The sequence below is a fragment of the Lepisosteus oculatus genome, chromosome 6 (genome assembly GCF_040954835.1).
Source record: "Lepisosteus oculatus isolate fLepOcu1 chromosome 6, fLepOcu1.hap2, whole genome shotgun sequence".
In the NCBI taxonomy this organism is placed as follows: Eukaryota; Metazoa; Chordata; class Actinopteri; order Semionotiformes; family Lepisosteidae; genus Lepisosteus; species Lepisosteus oculatus.
The window spans coordinates 40,433,497-40,448,532 of record NC_090701.1 but is presented as its reverse complement, the minus strand read 5'-3'; the positions used below and the strand labels follow the sequence as shown (position 1 = coordinate 40,448,532).

At 39.9% G+C, this 15,036-nt stretch overlaps 1 protein-coding gene across 5 annotated transcripts in view; it reads right to left on the bottom strand.

The window, feature by feature from the left end:
* The window catches only part of mpp7a (MAGUK p55 scaffold protein 7a), a 149,106-nt gene that overhangs the window by 82,650 nt on the left and 51,420 nt on the right, over positions 1-15,036 (bottom strand). For all 5 annotated transcript variants that reach the window (XM_015354035.2, XM_015354036.2, XM_069191257.1 and 2 more), the window contains one exon: positions 3,297-3,415. In XM_015354035.2, the coding sequence (XP_015209521.1) occupies positions 3,297-3,415 (119 nt within the window). The remainder of the gene's footprint in view (positions 1-3,296; positions 3,416-15,036) is intronic.

Below are 15,036 nucleotides of genomic sequence, written 5' to 3'. Positions count from 1 at the left end.
TCAGTCTGTGCTATGATCTATTGGTAAATGTATACAGCCAGGTTAAAAGCATAACGTGGCTGAAGTTGATCTTAATAATGGAAACTGCTATAATCCATTGGAGGAAAATTAAACTGTAGATTTAGAGGGGAAAAAAAGAAGAGCCACGATAAACAGATTATCGGCTCCAAGGACATCAAAACCAAAATGAATTTCTACGCTGGTAGAAAAATGAGTGTTGACAGAATCGTGGCCTTAGTCTTACTACCTGTAGCAGGTAGAAATTAAACGTAGTATCATATTTCCTGTGGCTTTTCTTTTCCAACTATGGGGAGCCAAACGTTGGCCAGCCTCATTCAAAGCGAGAATTTTTAAAAGGGCATAGCAGAAAATGTTCCATTCTAACTGGAAACAAGAAATATCAACCCACTGCTCTTTTTTCTGCTAGAAGTGACTGAAAGACAAATTTTCAGAGTCAATAAGTAGTTGTTCATCAACAGTCAACAGGGGTCACGTGGTTTTCTTTGTGCATTTGAAGAGAAGAGATTAAGATGAACACTAGGTGAAGCGATGAAAAAGTGTGCTCAACTGCACAGCTCTGACGGTTTCTTACACCAGCAGCCAAAAGGGCCGACATCTGATTCTCAACAATTAGGAAGGTGAAAGTAGATGTCTTCCATATGACCAGCTCAGTGTTTAACTTGTCAGATTACTATAATATTTTCTTTATTAGCATAAAATACCTCTTTCGCAGCCCTGTAAAAGCTTCTGGAACTTGGGGGCAGGTTTATTATTGATAGCGTGATGCTGACAGTAACCACATCCACCTGCACGCGTCACACTTGCCAAAGGTGAACGAATTCCAAAACTCATAGGATGCTGGACCGTACAATGGATCTCATGGACCTGTACTTTAGAAAATTAAAGAAGTGTGCTTAACAAGTCTGAAAATGGTTTCCGCTTATGTAGAACTTAAAGAAACGTCCGCTCATCTGCATCATACCAATACAGACAAATTAGTCTACACATGCATATGCCAATTTCATTAGTGTTCTACTGGTGAATACAGTTCAGGGCACTAGTTCAGAGGTGTGCTGTGAAGATACCAACAGACTGGGGGATAGAATCGTGTTGTATAAACAAGCGGCCACCATTGTTTCCTGTAGGATACACACATGAAGAATGAAACTGGGAGTCAAAGTGTTTGTGTTATTTCTCCTCTTCAGAAAGAAATGAGCCACCAACATGCCCACTGAAATACAAAACTGTTCATGACAGCCTATAAGATTTGACATTTTTCTAAGGTCTACCTGGATGATCCACATGCCAAAGCGTTCTTTGCTATTCAGGGTTATTGTTCCAGAACCTTCTGGATTGTTCCTTCAGTCCTTTTGCTGCTGGTCGACCAGGGTTTCCGACAATGACACAACACTCCTCTCCCCCCCCCCCCCCCCAGCCTACCAACATGTGCTAGATTGTGCTGCTGCTGTAGCTTTCCATTGTCTGGCTCAGCCTATTGTGGTTGTCCAACAGGTCATATAACACGCCAACACGGCCTCTGGCACAGCAAACAAAACACAAGCTGGTCTATTGTAACCGTTTTTATTAGATTTTGTCTCAAGAAATAATGAATACCACGTCATGTGCTCTCCTAATTGAAAACAGAAAAACAAGGAACAGTGCATGTGTGCACGCATGTGTTGTTGCACCGAAAAGATTTTACCCCAATTACCACACAATTCAGTTTTCTTGTTTTTTTAAAAAATACCTAGAGATAAACACTAGCACCCATTAGTCAGCTACACAACTTCAGTCATACAACTTTAACATTGATTCTAATGTATGTTTCTCTCACCTATGTTGTAGAAACATTCACTCTGAGAGGCAATCTCCTTATTATAAACCACACATCACATCAGGCGATCAAGAAACAACTGTGAATTGCTTGATAAAACCACAAAGCTGTTTCACACAGTTGGCTTCGCTGGTTAACCACAACTATTAACACACGAATGCAGGGAGGGAAAAAGTACACTACATGGAAGATTTGGAGAGTAACATAAGATTTAGATTCTCCACCAACTAAAGCATACTTCTGAAGGCATCGTTGTTGAATCAACAGAAAATAATGCAAAGCTTTTTTGGAGGTAAGTTGAGCGTTTTGACAGATATAGTCAAAAAGCACGCTAGTAACTTGCATTAATCAAAGCACTGTTTTTTTTGCACCTAAGCACCTTCACATGAATCAGTTAAAAATCTCTTAAGGAAAAAAACCCTCAGCGAATGTTACCTCTGATGAAAAGCCTGTGGAATCTGGCCCATCAAAGTCATCTCAGTAGCCAGTTCTTGTGTTTACACTGTATCCCTCATCCTAACAACGCCTACAATTACATGAACAGCCCGAGGACAGCATGGCAGGAGGATAGAGAGGCAAGGGGAACAAGAAAAAAAGAAATGTGATGCTCTTATGGAATGTGTTTACTTTTTCAGAGGGATAACTCTGGAATACGTCTTGGTGGAATCTCAAGTTAATTTGCTTCGTTCTAAAAAAAAAATTGAATTTGACTGCTGACTAAAACTCTTGAAAAGCGTTACATAATGGGGGGGGGCTTATCTAGCAAAACTCCATTTCGAAAAATAAAGCAAAAAAGAATTACTCGGTTTCCTCCCGTCCCTAACCTCAACCCCTCGTTCAGGCATCTGAAGTATTCCAGGATTCAGAAGTCGTTACACGCTCCCGCTGGCACATTAGGAACTGGAGCCCATCCAAGCCAGTTAATGGAGAAAAAGGTTTTCTTTTGCTTAGGCAGGAGGTGGGGGGGGGTTATTGCAGTATTAAATGCTCAGGTTTACCCTCCTTCAGGTACAGCTTATGATAACAAGCTTTCAGCTACGAGCAGCAATGTCAGCAGTAACAGCTATGACCAACGCACTGCCTTTCGCGCTGGCATGTGGGCCGGAGAAGGGCTCCAAAAGTCCCTCCCCAACCCTGTTTCTGGCTTCTCCACCAGACAAGTGCAGACAGCATGTGTTTACCTCATTAGTACAGCCTGCCAGACTATAAGGCTATCAAGTCTGCTCATCTTCGGGTTTCTGTGACTACCTGCTTTAACAGCTTCGGCTGGAAGAATGCGATCAATAGTGCTGTTGAAGGAAGAGTTGTTGGGTGATCGAGTCTGAGGGCAAAAAAAAAACGTGTGTGTAACAGAAGTTGGGCAGAGCAGGCCTGCGAGATGGCACTCCAATAACATTTTCCATGTTTAGTTTTTTTTTTTTTCCCCTCTGCTCTCTCAAAGGGCAACAAAAGTGAAGTTTACCTTCACCAGTGAATGCAGGCTTTTTTCACCAAACATATCCCGGAGAAAAGTCTGGTCTTCCTGGCTGTCCACATGAGGCTGGAGCTGAGACGGTAAGGCAGCCAGCAGCTCGTACAGACCTGCGAATGAAAAGGGAACAGTCAGGCAGAGCACCGAGTTCATGAGCATTTGCTTGGAAGCCAGCCGCCAGTCATTTTTTAAAAAAATGGACCGTGGAGATCTGGGGACGTCCCAGTGCACCCACATCCCCGCCCACTCCTAGTTCCGTCTCCTCTGAGCTCTTCTACAAGTGCGGATTAAATAACAGACAGTGCTGAAAGAGCCTTATTTAGTTCTGATCTTCCTCAGAGAACTGAGGGACCAGGCTACTAAGTTCCACTTCATTTATCCTCTCGAGCCGCGGCTCCAGGGAACATCCTATGAAAAAACCTCACGTCCTGCGATTGTTCCAGGTCTTCCTGTCTTTTCATTTTTCCTGGGTTTTCATTGTTAAACAAAAGATTTCTGATCATGATTTTAATGTTCAGAAGTCAAACGTACGATTTTAATGGAACAAGTAAAGGTTTATTCCAAGCTGAAAAGGGTGGCTCGAAGAAGGCTCCACAGCCGAAACGCTGTATTTCCTTTCTTCTCTTTTCAGCCAGGAATAAACCTTTACTTGTTCCTTTGCAGCCTAAGCATGCTGACGCAGCTCCCTACTTGAACTACTTATGATTTTAATGTTCATAAAATGTACAAACCTGCTCTTATCCATTGTTGCCTTTGCCTTTAACTGACAACCTCAAGCCAGAGATCCTGAATTCAATGCCTTCATCTAACGCACTCCTTCATGCAGTCTTTGCTGTGTTGCTTGAAACTATTTTGTATATTCATTCATCAAAACACTATTGTTAAACCATTCATGCTAATTAAGCTAACAGTTATATCATCTCCTTTTCCACAAGCACAATTACTATCGAACTATGCACCGTATTTATACTAATATTTCTTGACAGTTTTTCCTTCGATTATAATGTGCAAAACCAGTGGGTAGGCTACAGAAACTTCTACAGGTCATTATCGAGCTTTTTTAACAGACGAAATAATGAACTCACGTCTTCATGGGTTTGCTGCAAGTAAAAATAAATTTTAACAAAATGACAAAAACATTTTAATTACAAAAAACAACAAAAAATAGTTATAGTGTAATAAGCTTGAACAGGAAGCATGTAATGTTTGCAAACTGTTTTAAAAATGAATTTCAATGTTATTTCAAAAGTTTTTTCTCTTTGGAAAATCTGGTTTACTAGCATACAACAGAAAATAATATTCCTCTCATCTGTAAGCATCTTTTAGTAATTTCTAAGGAAAACAGAACATTTCAATGGATGGCATTATTCCTAATGTGATATGAGGATGAATACTGTTGTAGTACACAATAGAATTATATTTCTGGACCAAACCTCCAACCACCATAACAAAAGCACTGCTCAGAACATAATAATAAGCATAACATGATCTCAAAACGTCTAGATTCGTAGAACTTTTATCACTTGCTTCATCTAGTTTTATCTTCATTTTTCATTGGTGCAGTTTTAAACAGTATAGCTTGGTGGTGCTACAAAGTCTCCGATTTATGTTTTCATGCCTGTGTTTCTCCATTTGAAAAGCCAAAACAATCATTTCGAAAGCAAATCTGAAACCAATCAATGTTTGTGTCATTTTCTGGAAAATATGTATTTTTTAATGTTTCTTCTAGACCACTTTTATGTGATCTCAAACAATTTCCAAAATGAAACATATTCTAACGTCTGATAATACCATTTTCGTAATTGCAGAATGAACAAAGCACTTTTCTGTTGTTACATTAGTATGAATGATGAATCTTTTAAACAGCTTCTATAAGAAGTCTGCTTTTCAAATCTGGGCTTTAAAGGAGAAAGAGCAGTTAATGGGTTCCAAACATCCCAGTATAAATTGTCTCTCAGAATAGGTACAAAATAAGCAGAGCTGCCCTAAGTGTAACTATTAGTTACCAGAGTGATTAGTAAACCACTCACAGGTAAGCCAGGATCAGCTGATTCTGGTTATATATGGAAAAACTAAATCAGATAAATGTGTAGGCCTAGTCAGAAATTTAAAAATATATCTCTGGACCCTAAAGAGTGTCCTTTGTAAGTGGACTTGATTGAGCGTAATGTGTTCAGCATGCTTCATTTTAGTCCAGCTTCCTGCTGCTGTATTGTAACTCTAATTGTTAATTGTACCATCTATGAGCAAAACAGAAGTTACCACGTAAAATAAAAGGCAGTACTGTTCCAAGATTAATTTTCTCTTCGCACATAACAGACCGTTGCACCAAAAAATAAAATCGTAACAGCAAAATGTTTTGTCACAGGACAATAAAGTCCCACAACACGCCAGGTTCTGAAAGGTCCTGATGTTTCAGATGCAGAGGGTTCTGCAACAGACCTAAAAACTTTCGTCAAAGACTGCCTTAGAGGTTATCAGCCAGAGTTAAAACATAAAGTGGCCAAGACCTCTTTGCCCACTGCCAGCACAGGGTAGGTAGAACCAAGTTCGACTCAAGCATTCTCGTTCAGAAAGGAAGCCGACTGCCGTGTCCTCTCAGTCCACGTTTGCTCAGCCCCAGTAAACTCTGCGCTGCTCATCAAACTCTTAACCAATACAAGGCAGAATGTAGCTGTGGGGGCATCTGCTCCTCTCATTAATTCACAGCTTTAAAGCTGAATAACATGTCATATTATAAATGATTTAAAGGACACAGGATGATGGGGAGTGGGGGTATATGGAAAAGCCATCATGACTGACCCTCATAACACATTATGGCTGGGCTGGGCTGCTCAATCTCATATGTGATGCATTTTCTCTACACTGCGCCCGTCGAGTCCTCCAATTTGATCATTCCACGCACAAGGAAAAATGAATGCGCTTTTATGGGTATGGCAAACATATCAATATCTAGTTTATGCTTAAAACATCTAAAGGCATTGTGACCTTGCTGGTTAGACTGCAAAGCTGCTTTTGTTGTTATTTTTAATGTTGGCGGAGCTCACTTTATTGCAGAATGGAAGTTCTGGTCAGTGTTCGTCAGCTTGTACCTAAGAGGTCAGACTTCTGCTCCCGTGATGTATGGGAGGCTGAAGCTGGGCTGCGTCTTGTAAATGAAGTTAGTTTTAGGTGAGCATGCAGGAACATGGGGCAGAAGACACAAGACGTTATTCCCACACCTTTAAACCATCGTGATTGGTGGCGAGCGGACTGGAGCACTTTGGCTGCCGTTGCATCATCCAGGTGGGGCTGCACACTGGTGGAGGTGGAGGGGAGCCCCCACTGTCTGTACCTTGAGTGTAGTGTCCAGACTATAGAAAAGTCTAAGGATTTTTTTTTAATAGTCCAATAACCAAGATATAGACAAAGGAAAACTTTACATGATGGGCATGTGATGGTGACTCGAAGAAAAACCGCATGTGAAACCAGAAATTGAAGTAAATCAGTGAAGGGATTATACTTATGGTAAAACATGAGTGTGTAAAAACAGGAAGCACTAGACTCAAAGGCATCTTTGTAATGTGCTGAAAGAAAAAGAAAATAGTCACCACGTTTCAGCTATGGAGCCTTCTTCGGGTGTCAAGAGACTTTTTTTCTTTTCCTTTCAGCAGGAAATAAACCTTTACCCTGTTCCTTTGCAGCTTACCCATCCTGGCCCAGCTACCTACTCAAACATCTTTCAGATGCGTCAAGTCCGTGTTTTGAAAAACTCCCAGAAGTCCGTTTCTTTAGCCACCCTTTATCATATTAGTTTCTTTCATCTTCCTTTCCCACCCCTTGGCCTCGGACTGCGGCTCCCACCTCGATTTTCCCACGTGCATTGTGTTTTGTCTTTTGTCTGTCCACTGTGCACAGAGAATGATCCTCTGCCTGTTCCTGCACCTGTGCTTCTGTGAGACACACGAATGGAGAAAGACCACACCTTCTCGATCTTGCAGGCTTACAAAGCTACTGCAAAACAAGGGTTTCCATCGGATAACCGGCAACTCTTAGCTGACAAAGGGAACAACTGTGGTCTCTCCAAGTGCAACAAATAAAATAAAATGAAGACCACTGCCTCCTATTCAAAAACAAAAATATTTTTCATCCCTTCTCTCAGGAGAACTTTACTTTTCATCAGTGTGCTCTGGTCTACAGTGATTTCTCCAGCTTACAAGAGGAAGACCGAGTTTGTCTTATTCAACTTAGATGTGGTGACACTAAAAGCACTGGAAAGCAGTTATTCATAAATTACTAGAGCTGATGGATAAAAATTGAAAATATCCTTAGAACCGTTACATCCATAAACACACAATGACAGGGAAAAGGTAAGCACCCTTCAAATCTTGAATTTTTAGAGTGTACTATAAGAGAAAATGTTTCTTCAAAAAAGTTTTCAACAACGACTAAATTGAAAGCAAGATTTGAAGAATTCCTGCCGAAGTTTTATGATGAATATTTATTGCAAAACATCTAAAAAATATGGTGGTAAGACTGCAGAATTGATTCATTGTTACTTATTTTTTATCGTTTCTGAGAAACAGGGGCTCAAGTTCCAAAACGTGATTTCATTTGAAACGTTGCGGAGAGGAAAATTTTCCTAGTTGTAAACTCTGAAATCCCCAATTTAATTGCATAATTTGGACTTTACATTAGCTTGTTTCTGCAGAATGACAAAAGGAAATAAACATCTGACCTAATTCAACTATGCATCTGCAGGTGCTGAACAAGTGATTAAATTGAACCATATATCTGTCAAGGCTTAATTAAAGAAAAATGCATTCCTGCCACCATTTCCAAAAAACACTTGGACGTCTTCAAAGTCAATATTTCAGCAGAGAGCTATGGCATGTAAATGTTTCAGGCAGCCTGACTTGTAAAGAAAATTAAGGAAAAAAATGTAACTGCTGCTGGGAGGCGTTCCATGTAAGACAATACATTTTTACCTCAATTTTACAATTTGGGATCCATTAGTGGATAAAAACGACTTATTAATTTGAATTGGAAGAATAAAGGAGGCAATAAAAACATGTAGGTGTTTAGCTAGCTCCAGCAGAACTCTACCATCTGCAACACTAGAACGTCCGAGAGATTTTAACTTATTAAAATGTATTCAATTCTTGAAAAGCGTATCTCTGCCAAAAAACGGATGGTTATCTTCAGCTCTTCAATAATCCAAAGCCATTTGCTCAAGTCCCTTTTTAAAATGGATCATGGGTTCATGCAAGCGCAGTTGTCAAATCAAATTCAAACCCTTTATTGATGTTGTACAAGACAACCGTACATACTTTTTCAATTAAGAAACTCGTCATTTTCCTGAATAACTCTACTAACAAATTGCCTGAGGCTGCATGGTGATGGAATTTATTTTCACAGCAGGCATACTAAATTATGAAGACACAACACATCCATATCTGTGTTAAAAATAACAGTAATGTACATCTTGAACAAGGCTAAAAAACAGTCATAACTCCTTCAGAAACACGACATGATACAACAACATCCTTTTACAACCACTGTGCAGATGGCATTAGAGACAGTTATTTGTAACATACTTCACTAGGTTTGAATGACACTTTTTGATTTATCAAGACAGTAATGCAATCAGGCCCTCAACTTTTCACTTACTGTTTTACATTAAATAATGAACTCATACTAATTACAATCATTTCATTAAAACTACAAAGTTAACACCTTGAAACCAAATATTACCTACAGAAACCAAATATTAACCAATGCATCAAGCAATGCTACACTTAAGTACCCTGTAAAATTTACTCCACAACACTGTCTTTTTACTTTTCTTTATACATGTCCAACACTTTAAAATTATTGCAATAAAACAATAAAATAGCCCCTACAATTTAGTTCCATTACAGATTTTTTTTATATTAAATTCATGCATACTATGCAATTAAGCACTTCCTAAAATTCTCATTTTAGTCAAGTTATGCGTTTCCTATAGAATCTGGAAACTTCAGTTTAAGTCCGCTAGTCTATAAAACTGCAGGTTTTAAATACTCTATAATCTGAGCCCGTCCCTCTTGGAATTTGTCAAAAAAATGCAAGAAAGTAGCATTAAAAGTGAAGACTCATAAATCCAATTGCCAAATTCTGTTCACCAGCACGTCCATTTGCTCACTTACAGCAACACATGCAAACACATAAATTATCTTAAACAGGACCCACACTGACAAGGCAGAATCGGTACTTAAAATGCCTCTTTTTAAGAACAGTTTTCACAAACAGGCTTCAGGCTGCCCTAGTGTGCAGAATATAGCTACACATACTTCCTCTGTAGCAATGTAGTACCGTTGAGGGAATTTACTATAACACAAAGTATGAGTACACAAAACTTTTACAAGCTGCCTACCTAAAACTATCCACTCAAAGCAAAACAATAGCATACTTTTAGGTTTACATAATTAGCCAGTATTTCTAATGAACAATTTTGAAGGGTGAAAAAAAATGGGGAAACTGTCTTAGTCAATCTTTAGTTAATCTAAAATAATGGCCCCTATGCTTCAGTCATTTCAGAACGTATTTCAGATTGAACAGTATGCAATAATTACCTATTCAGTTCTCTGTGTACTTTGGATCGGGACAGGATAAGATATCATTATCCCTTTAAAAAATGAATTTAAATTCCTTTTTTTTTTTTCTCAAACGAAGTGGAAATTTTCATTCTGATGTAATTGGAAACAGGGACCTTTTCCAGTTGCAACAAATTCTTGTGTTACAGTACTGTATTCCTATGGCAAAACGCTAGTTCCTGGGAGGAGAATAAATGGCTCGAAATCGATAAAGTGCTCCCGTAGCGAGGGCTACATACCCTGCAGATTCCAGATGCTCAACATTCTTGACATCAGTATGGAAAAATTTACTGTTAGTCTAGAGAAATTTAATATCACCATTCTTGTCATATCCCTCATAGCTACATTATTAGGACAGGTCTGTGGAAGCAATAAGCCCGAGTTAAATGATAAAAAAACATGGGGTCTGCGTTTCGTTATTCCTGCTGATTACAAAACAATTACCTTGTTTGAAACGAGTGGCAAAGGATGTGAGGGATCAGAAAATTTATACATTTTCATTCATTAGGGTATCTGGTAAAGACTTTTTCTTCTGTACTTCTCCCGTTTGTGATTCAGGTTGCAGATCCGGGCCTTCTCATTTTAATATTTCAATGGGGCCGTAAACACCAAAGGAACTTGCACCTAAGACCCAGAACAACACTGTGAACTTTCACAGCCTCAGTGAAAGCAGGGGGCAGCACCAAGCCCTTAGGATCTCCCTAGTGAGGGCTATCGAAGGCCTCGGTTCGACTTGGGTTTTGGATGCTGCTGTCAACTTTACAAAGATGGAGCCGCTAAGTCGTGTCTGGGCTGCCTGACGGAGGCTGGGGTGGATGTTAAATCCACCTGCTTTCCCACATATGGGGAATTAATACTCCTTACAGACAACATGATCACGGGAAACGGGGAGCTACAGTACCTGCTTGAGAGTGGCTAAAAGGAAATGCCGTAACAGTTAAACAAAAAATACAGCTAAGACACCCGGAAGGAAGCCCGTGTCTGAGAAAAATGTTAAGTAAGAGTGAAAGTTGGTGAATGTAGGGCAGTAACAGAACTCGGAACTGGCCTCTACACTGAAAGCAGAAGCTCATCGAGGAGACTATTCTTTTTTTTTTTTATAGAGGGTCATTCGAAATGACCATCTATTATTTTGGCTTCTAGTCCAATTAAAGCTCTGGTCCAGGGAAAAAGAATCCCCAGATTTCTAAACAGGGCCCGCACAGAATGTACGGTGAACTTGTGTTTCTAAACAAAGCCCTTTCTCAGTGCAGCTCAAAGAAACAATATAAACTTCATGTAAAAATGTGAAACGATTAGGAGATCCTTTGATATAAAAACTGAGGTATCATATTTTAGCACACTACAATACATTCTGGAAAAGGGATGGCAAGCATTTACATTTAAGGCCAGGAATGTCATAATGAAACAGTAATTATGGCACAAACGCACAGGTTACTGGTGTCTGTGATCAAGACAGACCACAGCAGCAGCTGTTGAAACAGATACAGTACATTACATGGCCCAATACCAAGCAGAAAAAGGTATCGGTGCATCAATATGCAATAATGTGGCTTTGTGCTTCATGCAACGGCTGATAAGGATTATCACAAGGTTGACATTTTATCAGCCCACTAGGACACAGGCGCTCATGTGATACTTAAAGTTCTACAAGACCAACTTACAACACCAAGAAAAGGTTTGTGAAACCTAAAGATAAATATGGAAATTTCATTGACTTATCATGAAGCACTTTTTAAATCAAAACCAGTCTAAATGTAAATCTCCAACAGGGTTTATAGTAAGCAATCCCATATCTCATGAAATAAAATAATGAATGAATTAAACAAGCAATGAGTAAATAAGGTACAGGTGAAAAAGTAAGTTAACCTCTAGTTTCATTAGCTCACTCGAGGGAGTTTAAATAATTAGGTGGGGGCAGAGTTTAGAAGGCCCCCCTTATATAAAGATCAGAACAATTGTGAGTTTAGTCTTCATCAAACAGGTGTGTGGAAAGATTTCACACCATCTAAAGAAATCAAGATCTAAAGAAATCTCTGAGGGCCGCAGAAAATGTGTTATTAATGTTCATCAGTCTGGAAAGAGTCACAGAACCATTTTTATGGATTTGGGGCCCCACCATTCACCTGTCAAGTTCAAACCCCCAGTTACTCTTCCCAGGAGTGGTCTTCCTACCGAAATCTCTCCATGAACAATCCAGAAGTCTATCAAGGAAGTTCCCAGAATAACATCTAAGGCATGGCAGGTCACTCTCACCTTGGCTGATGTGATAGTCCATGACTGAACTATTAGAAAAGGACAGGACAAGAATGGTTTTCATGGAAGAAAAGCAAAGAGAATAACACTGCTGCTTATCTGAAAGTCAGCAAAGAGCAAGTACATGATCCACAGGGCTTCTGCAACAATGGTCTCTGGACAGAGGAGTCAAAGGTACAACTCTCCAGCCTCAATGAGAAAGGTTATGTGAGGCGAAAACCAGGCACTGCTTTCGAATGAAGAACTTCATCCCAATGATCAAGCATGGTAGTGGCAGTGTGATAGTTCATGGCTGCCTTGTTGCTTCAAGGCCTTGACAGCTTGCCATCATTGACACAACCATGAACTCTGCAATGTATCAGAAGATTCTAGAGGAGAACTCAGGCCATCCGTCTGCGACCTGAAGCTGAACCGAAAGTGAGCCTTTCAGCAAGACAATGATCCTAAACATGCAGGCAGATCTACAAAAGAACAGCTGCAGAAGAAGAAATTCCACGTTTTATAACAGCCTAGTCAAAGTCTGGATCTAAATCCCAATGAAATGTTGTGGCAGGACCTGCAGTGAGCTGTCCACGCAAGACAGCTGTCAAATGTCACAGAGCTGAAGGAGGTCTGTAAGGAGGCAAGGGCCACAGTTCCTCAACACCGATGTGAGAAACTAAACATTTCCTGTAACCGTTGATCAGTTACAGTCCTTACTGCTCAGGAGGGTGCCACCAGTTACTGATTCTAAAGGTTCATATGCTTTGTCACACATGGATATTGAATCCTCCATCACCTGATGAATAAATAAATGTTGAAGAACATCAATGTTTTGTGTCATTTTTTTCATCAGGATAACTTTATCATTAGGACATTCTGGGTTTCAAATATGTGAAATCTGTGATAACATACATTTTGCAAACAGTTTCACCAACACTGTAAACACAAAAATGGGAATATATATGTTATGTATTAATACTCCCATATGTAGAAAATTCTGAACACATGCAGGAAACTTTGAACAAAAACAAAAAATTTAGCAACTTGGTCTGACAATATGATCCCACCATGATCTATAGCAACCTGGTGTCAAGCAGAGAATGCAGTTTTGTGCGACATCATCTGAGAATTAAAACACACTGCTCAGTCAAGAAGGTCAACAAGGCGCTCTGCAGAGTGTGTCTGTTCCTACATCTGGCCCAGATTACACCAAAGTGGGAGAGTTTGATAAATTGGGAGGTGACACATATTCCAAGGGATGTGCGTTAAAGAAAAAGATGAAAAAGGATTAATAAACAAGCATTTCTCTGATGAGAAAAGTAAAGAAATTGCAGTGTACAACGCTTGCTTCAATAAAATCTGTCTGCAACGTACAGTAGCTGATGGTACAGTATCCACATTATTTTTGACACTTCTCTTTTTACTAGTCCCACTATTACATATTGAAACAATTTATATATTTATTTCCGGTGGGTAGCTGCGTTAGCATGCACAGGCTGCAAAGGAACAAGTAATAGGTTAATGCCAGCATGCCAGCAGCCATATCACCCTGCAACTCACAAATGGCAGCCCACTGAAGGTCAGCAGGTGTGAACCTGGCCAGTACCTGGATGGGAGACCTCCTGGGAAAAACTGAGATTGCTGCTGGAAGAGGTGTTAGTGGGGCCAGCAGGGGGCGCTCACCATGCAGTCTATGTGGGTCCTAATGCCCCAGTATAGTGACGGGGACACTATACTGTAAACAGGCGCCGACCTTTGGATGAGACGTAAATTTGAGGTCCTGGCTTTCTGTGGTCATTAAAAATCCCAGCTTCTCGTAAAAGAGTAGGGGTGTAACCCTGGCATCTTGGTCAAATTTCCCATTAGCCCTCACCAATCATGGCCTCCTAATATTCCTCATCTCTGAATTGGCTTCATTACTCGGCTCTCCTCCCCACTGATAGCTGATGTGTGGTGAGCGTTCTGGCGCACTATGGCTGCCGTCGCATCATCCAGGTGGGGCTGCACACTAGTGGTGGTGGAGGGGAGTCCCCATTACCTGTAAAGCGCTTTGAGTGGAGTGTCCAGAAAAGCGCTATATAAGTGTAAGCAATTATTATTATTATTAATGCCATGCTGAATATGAAGAAAGGAAACGCAACGTTTCGGCTGTGAAGCCTTCTTCGGGTACAAGAAAGATAAGGGAGTCAGCCCTTTCTTACACACGCAGAAGGCTCCACAGCCGAAACGTTGCGTTTTCTTTCTTCCAATTCTAATATCTAATCAACTATATTCGGTTCACATGATTCAAAATAAACCTTTTAATTGCACTGTGTTGTAAGGCTGGTAAAACTACAAACTAACTTTCTGCAGGTCCCCACTGCCTCACTGTGGTCATATGAGCTAGCAGACGTAGGAACAACACTGGATTCTCGCAGAAACAAATGCTTACTGTATTCTGTCAGAGGACAGTTTCTCTGATCTCTCTCTTTTCAATTCAAAAGGGTTTAAACACATGCTGTGGATTAGGTCCAGTAACTTAATGACTTCTTAATCTAGTTCCAAAATATTTATTAATAAAACTAAAAAGAAGAAAAAAAACTCAACTTAACCACTAAGACAGGGTTTCCACAGTCACAATACTTATATTTTTGAAGACAGTGTTCAAACTTTGTATTTTATTTTTTTTACAGTTTTTTGGGGGGGGTTTCTTTTATTAGATTTGAACTTGGGGGAAAAAAAATAAAACAGTTTATGCGAGAGCAGAGCACTGGTAAAATAATGTTCCTCCTGCTGACAGGAAATTTGCTGTGTACCAGTAAAGCATAAACTGTACAGTATTTGCAAGCATAAGCATGGGATATTTAGAAAGAAAATATGCTTAAAATGAGCATTCGAAT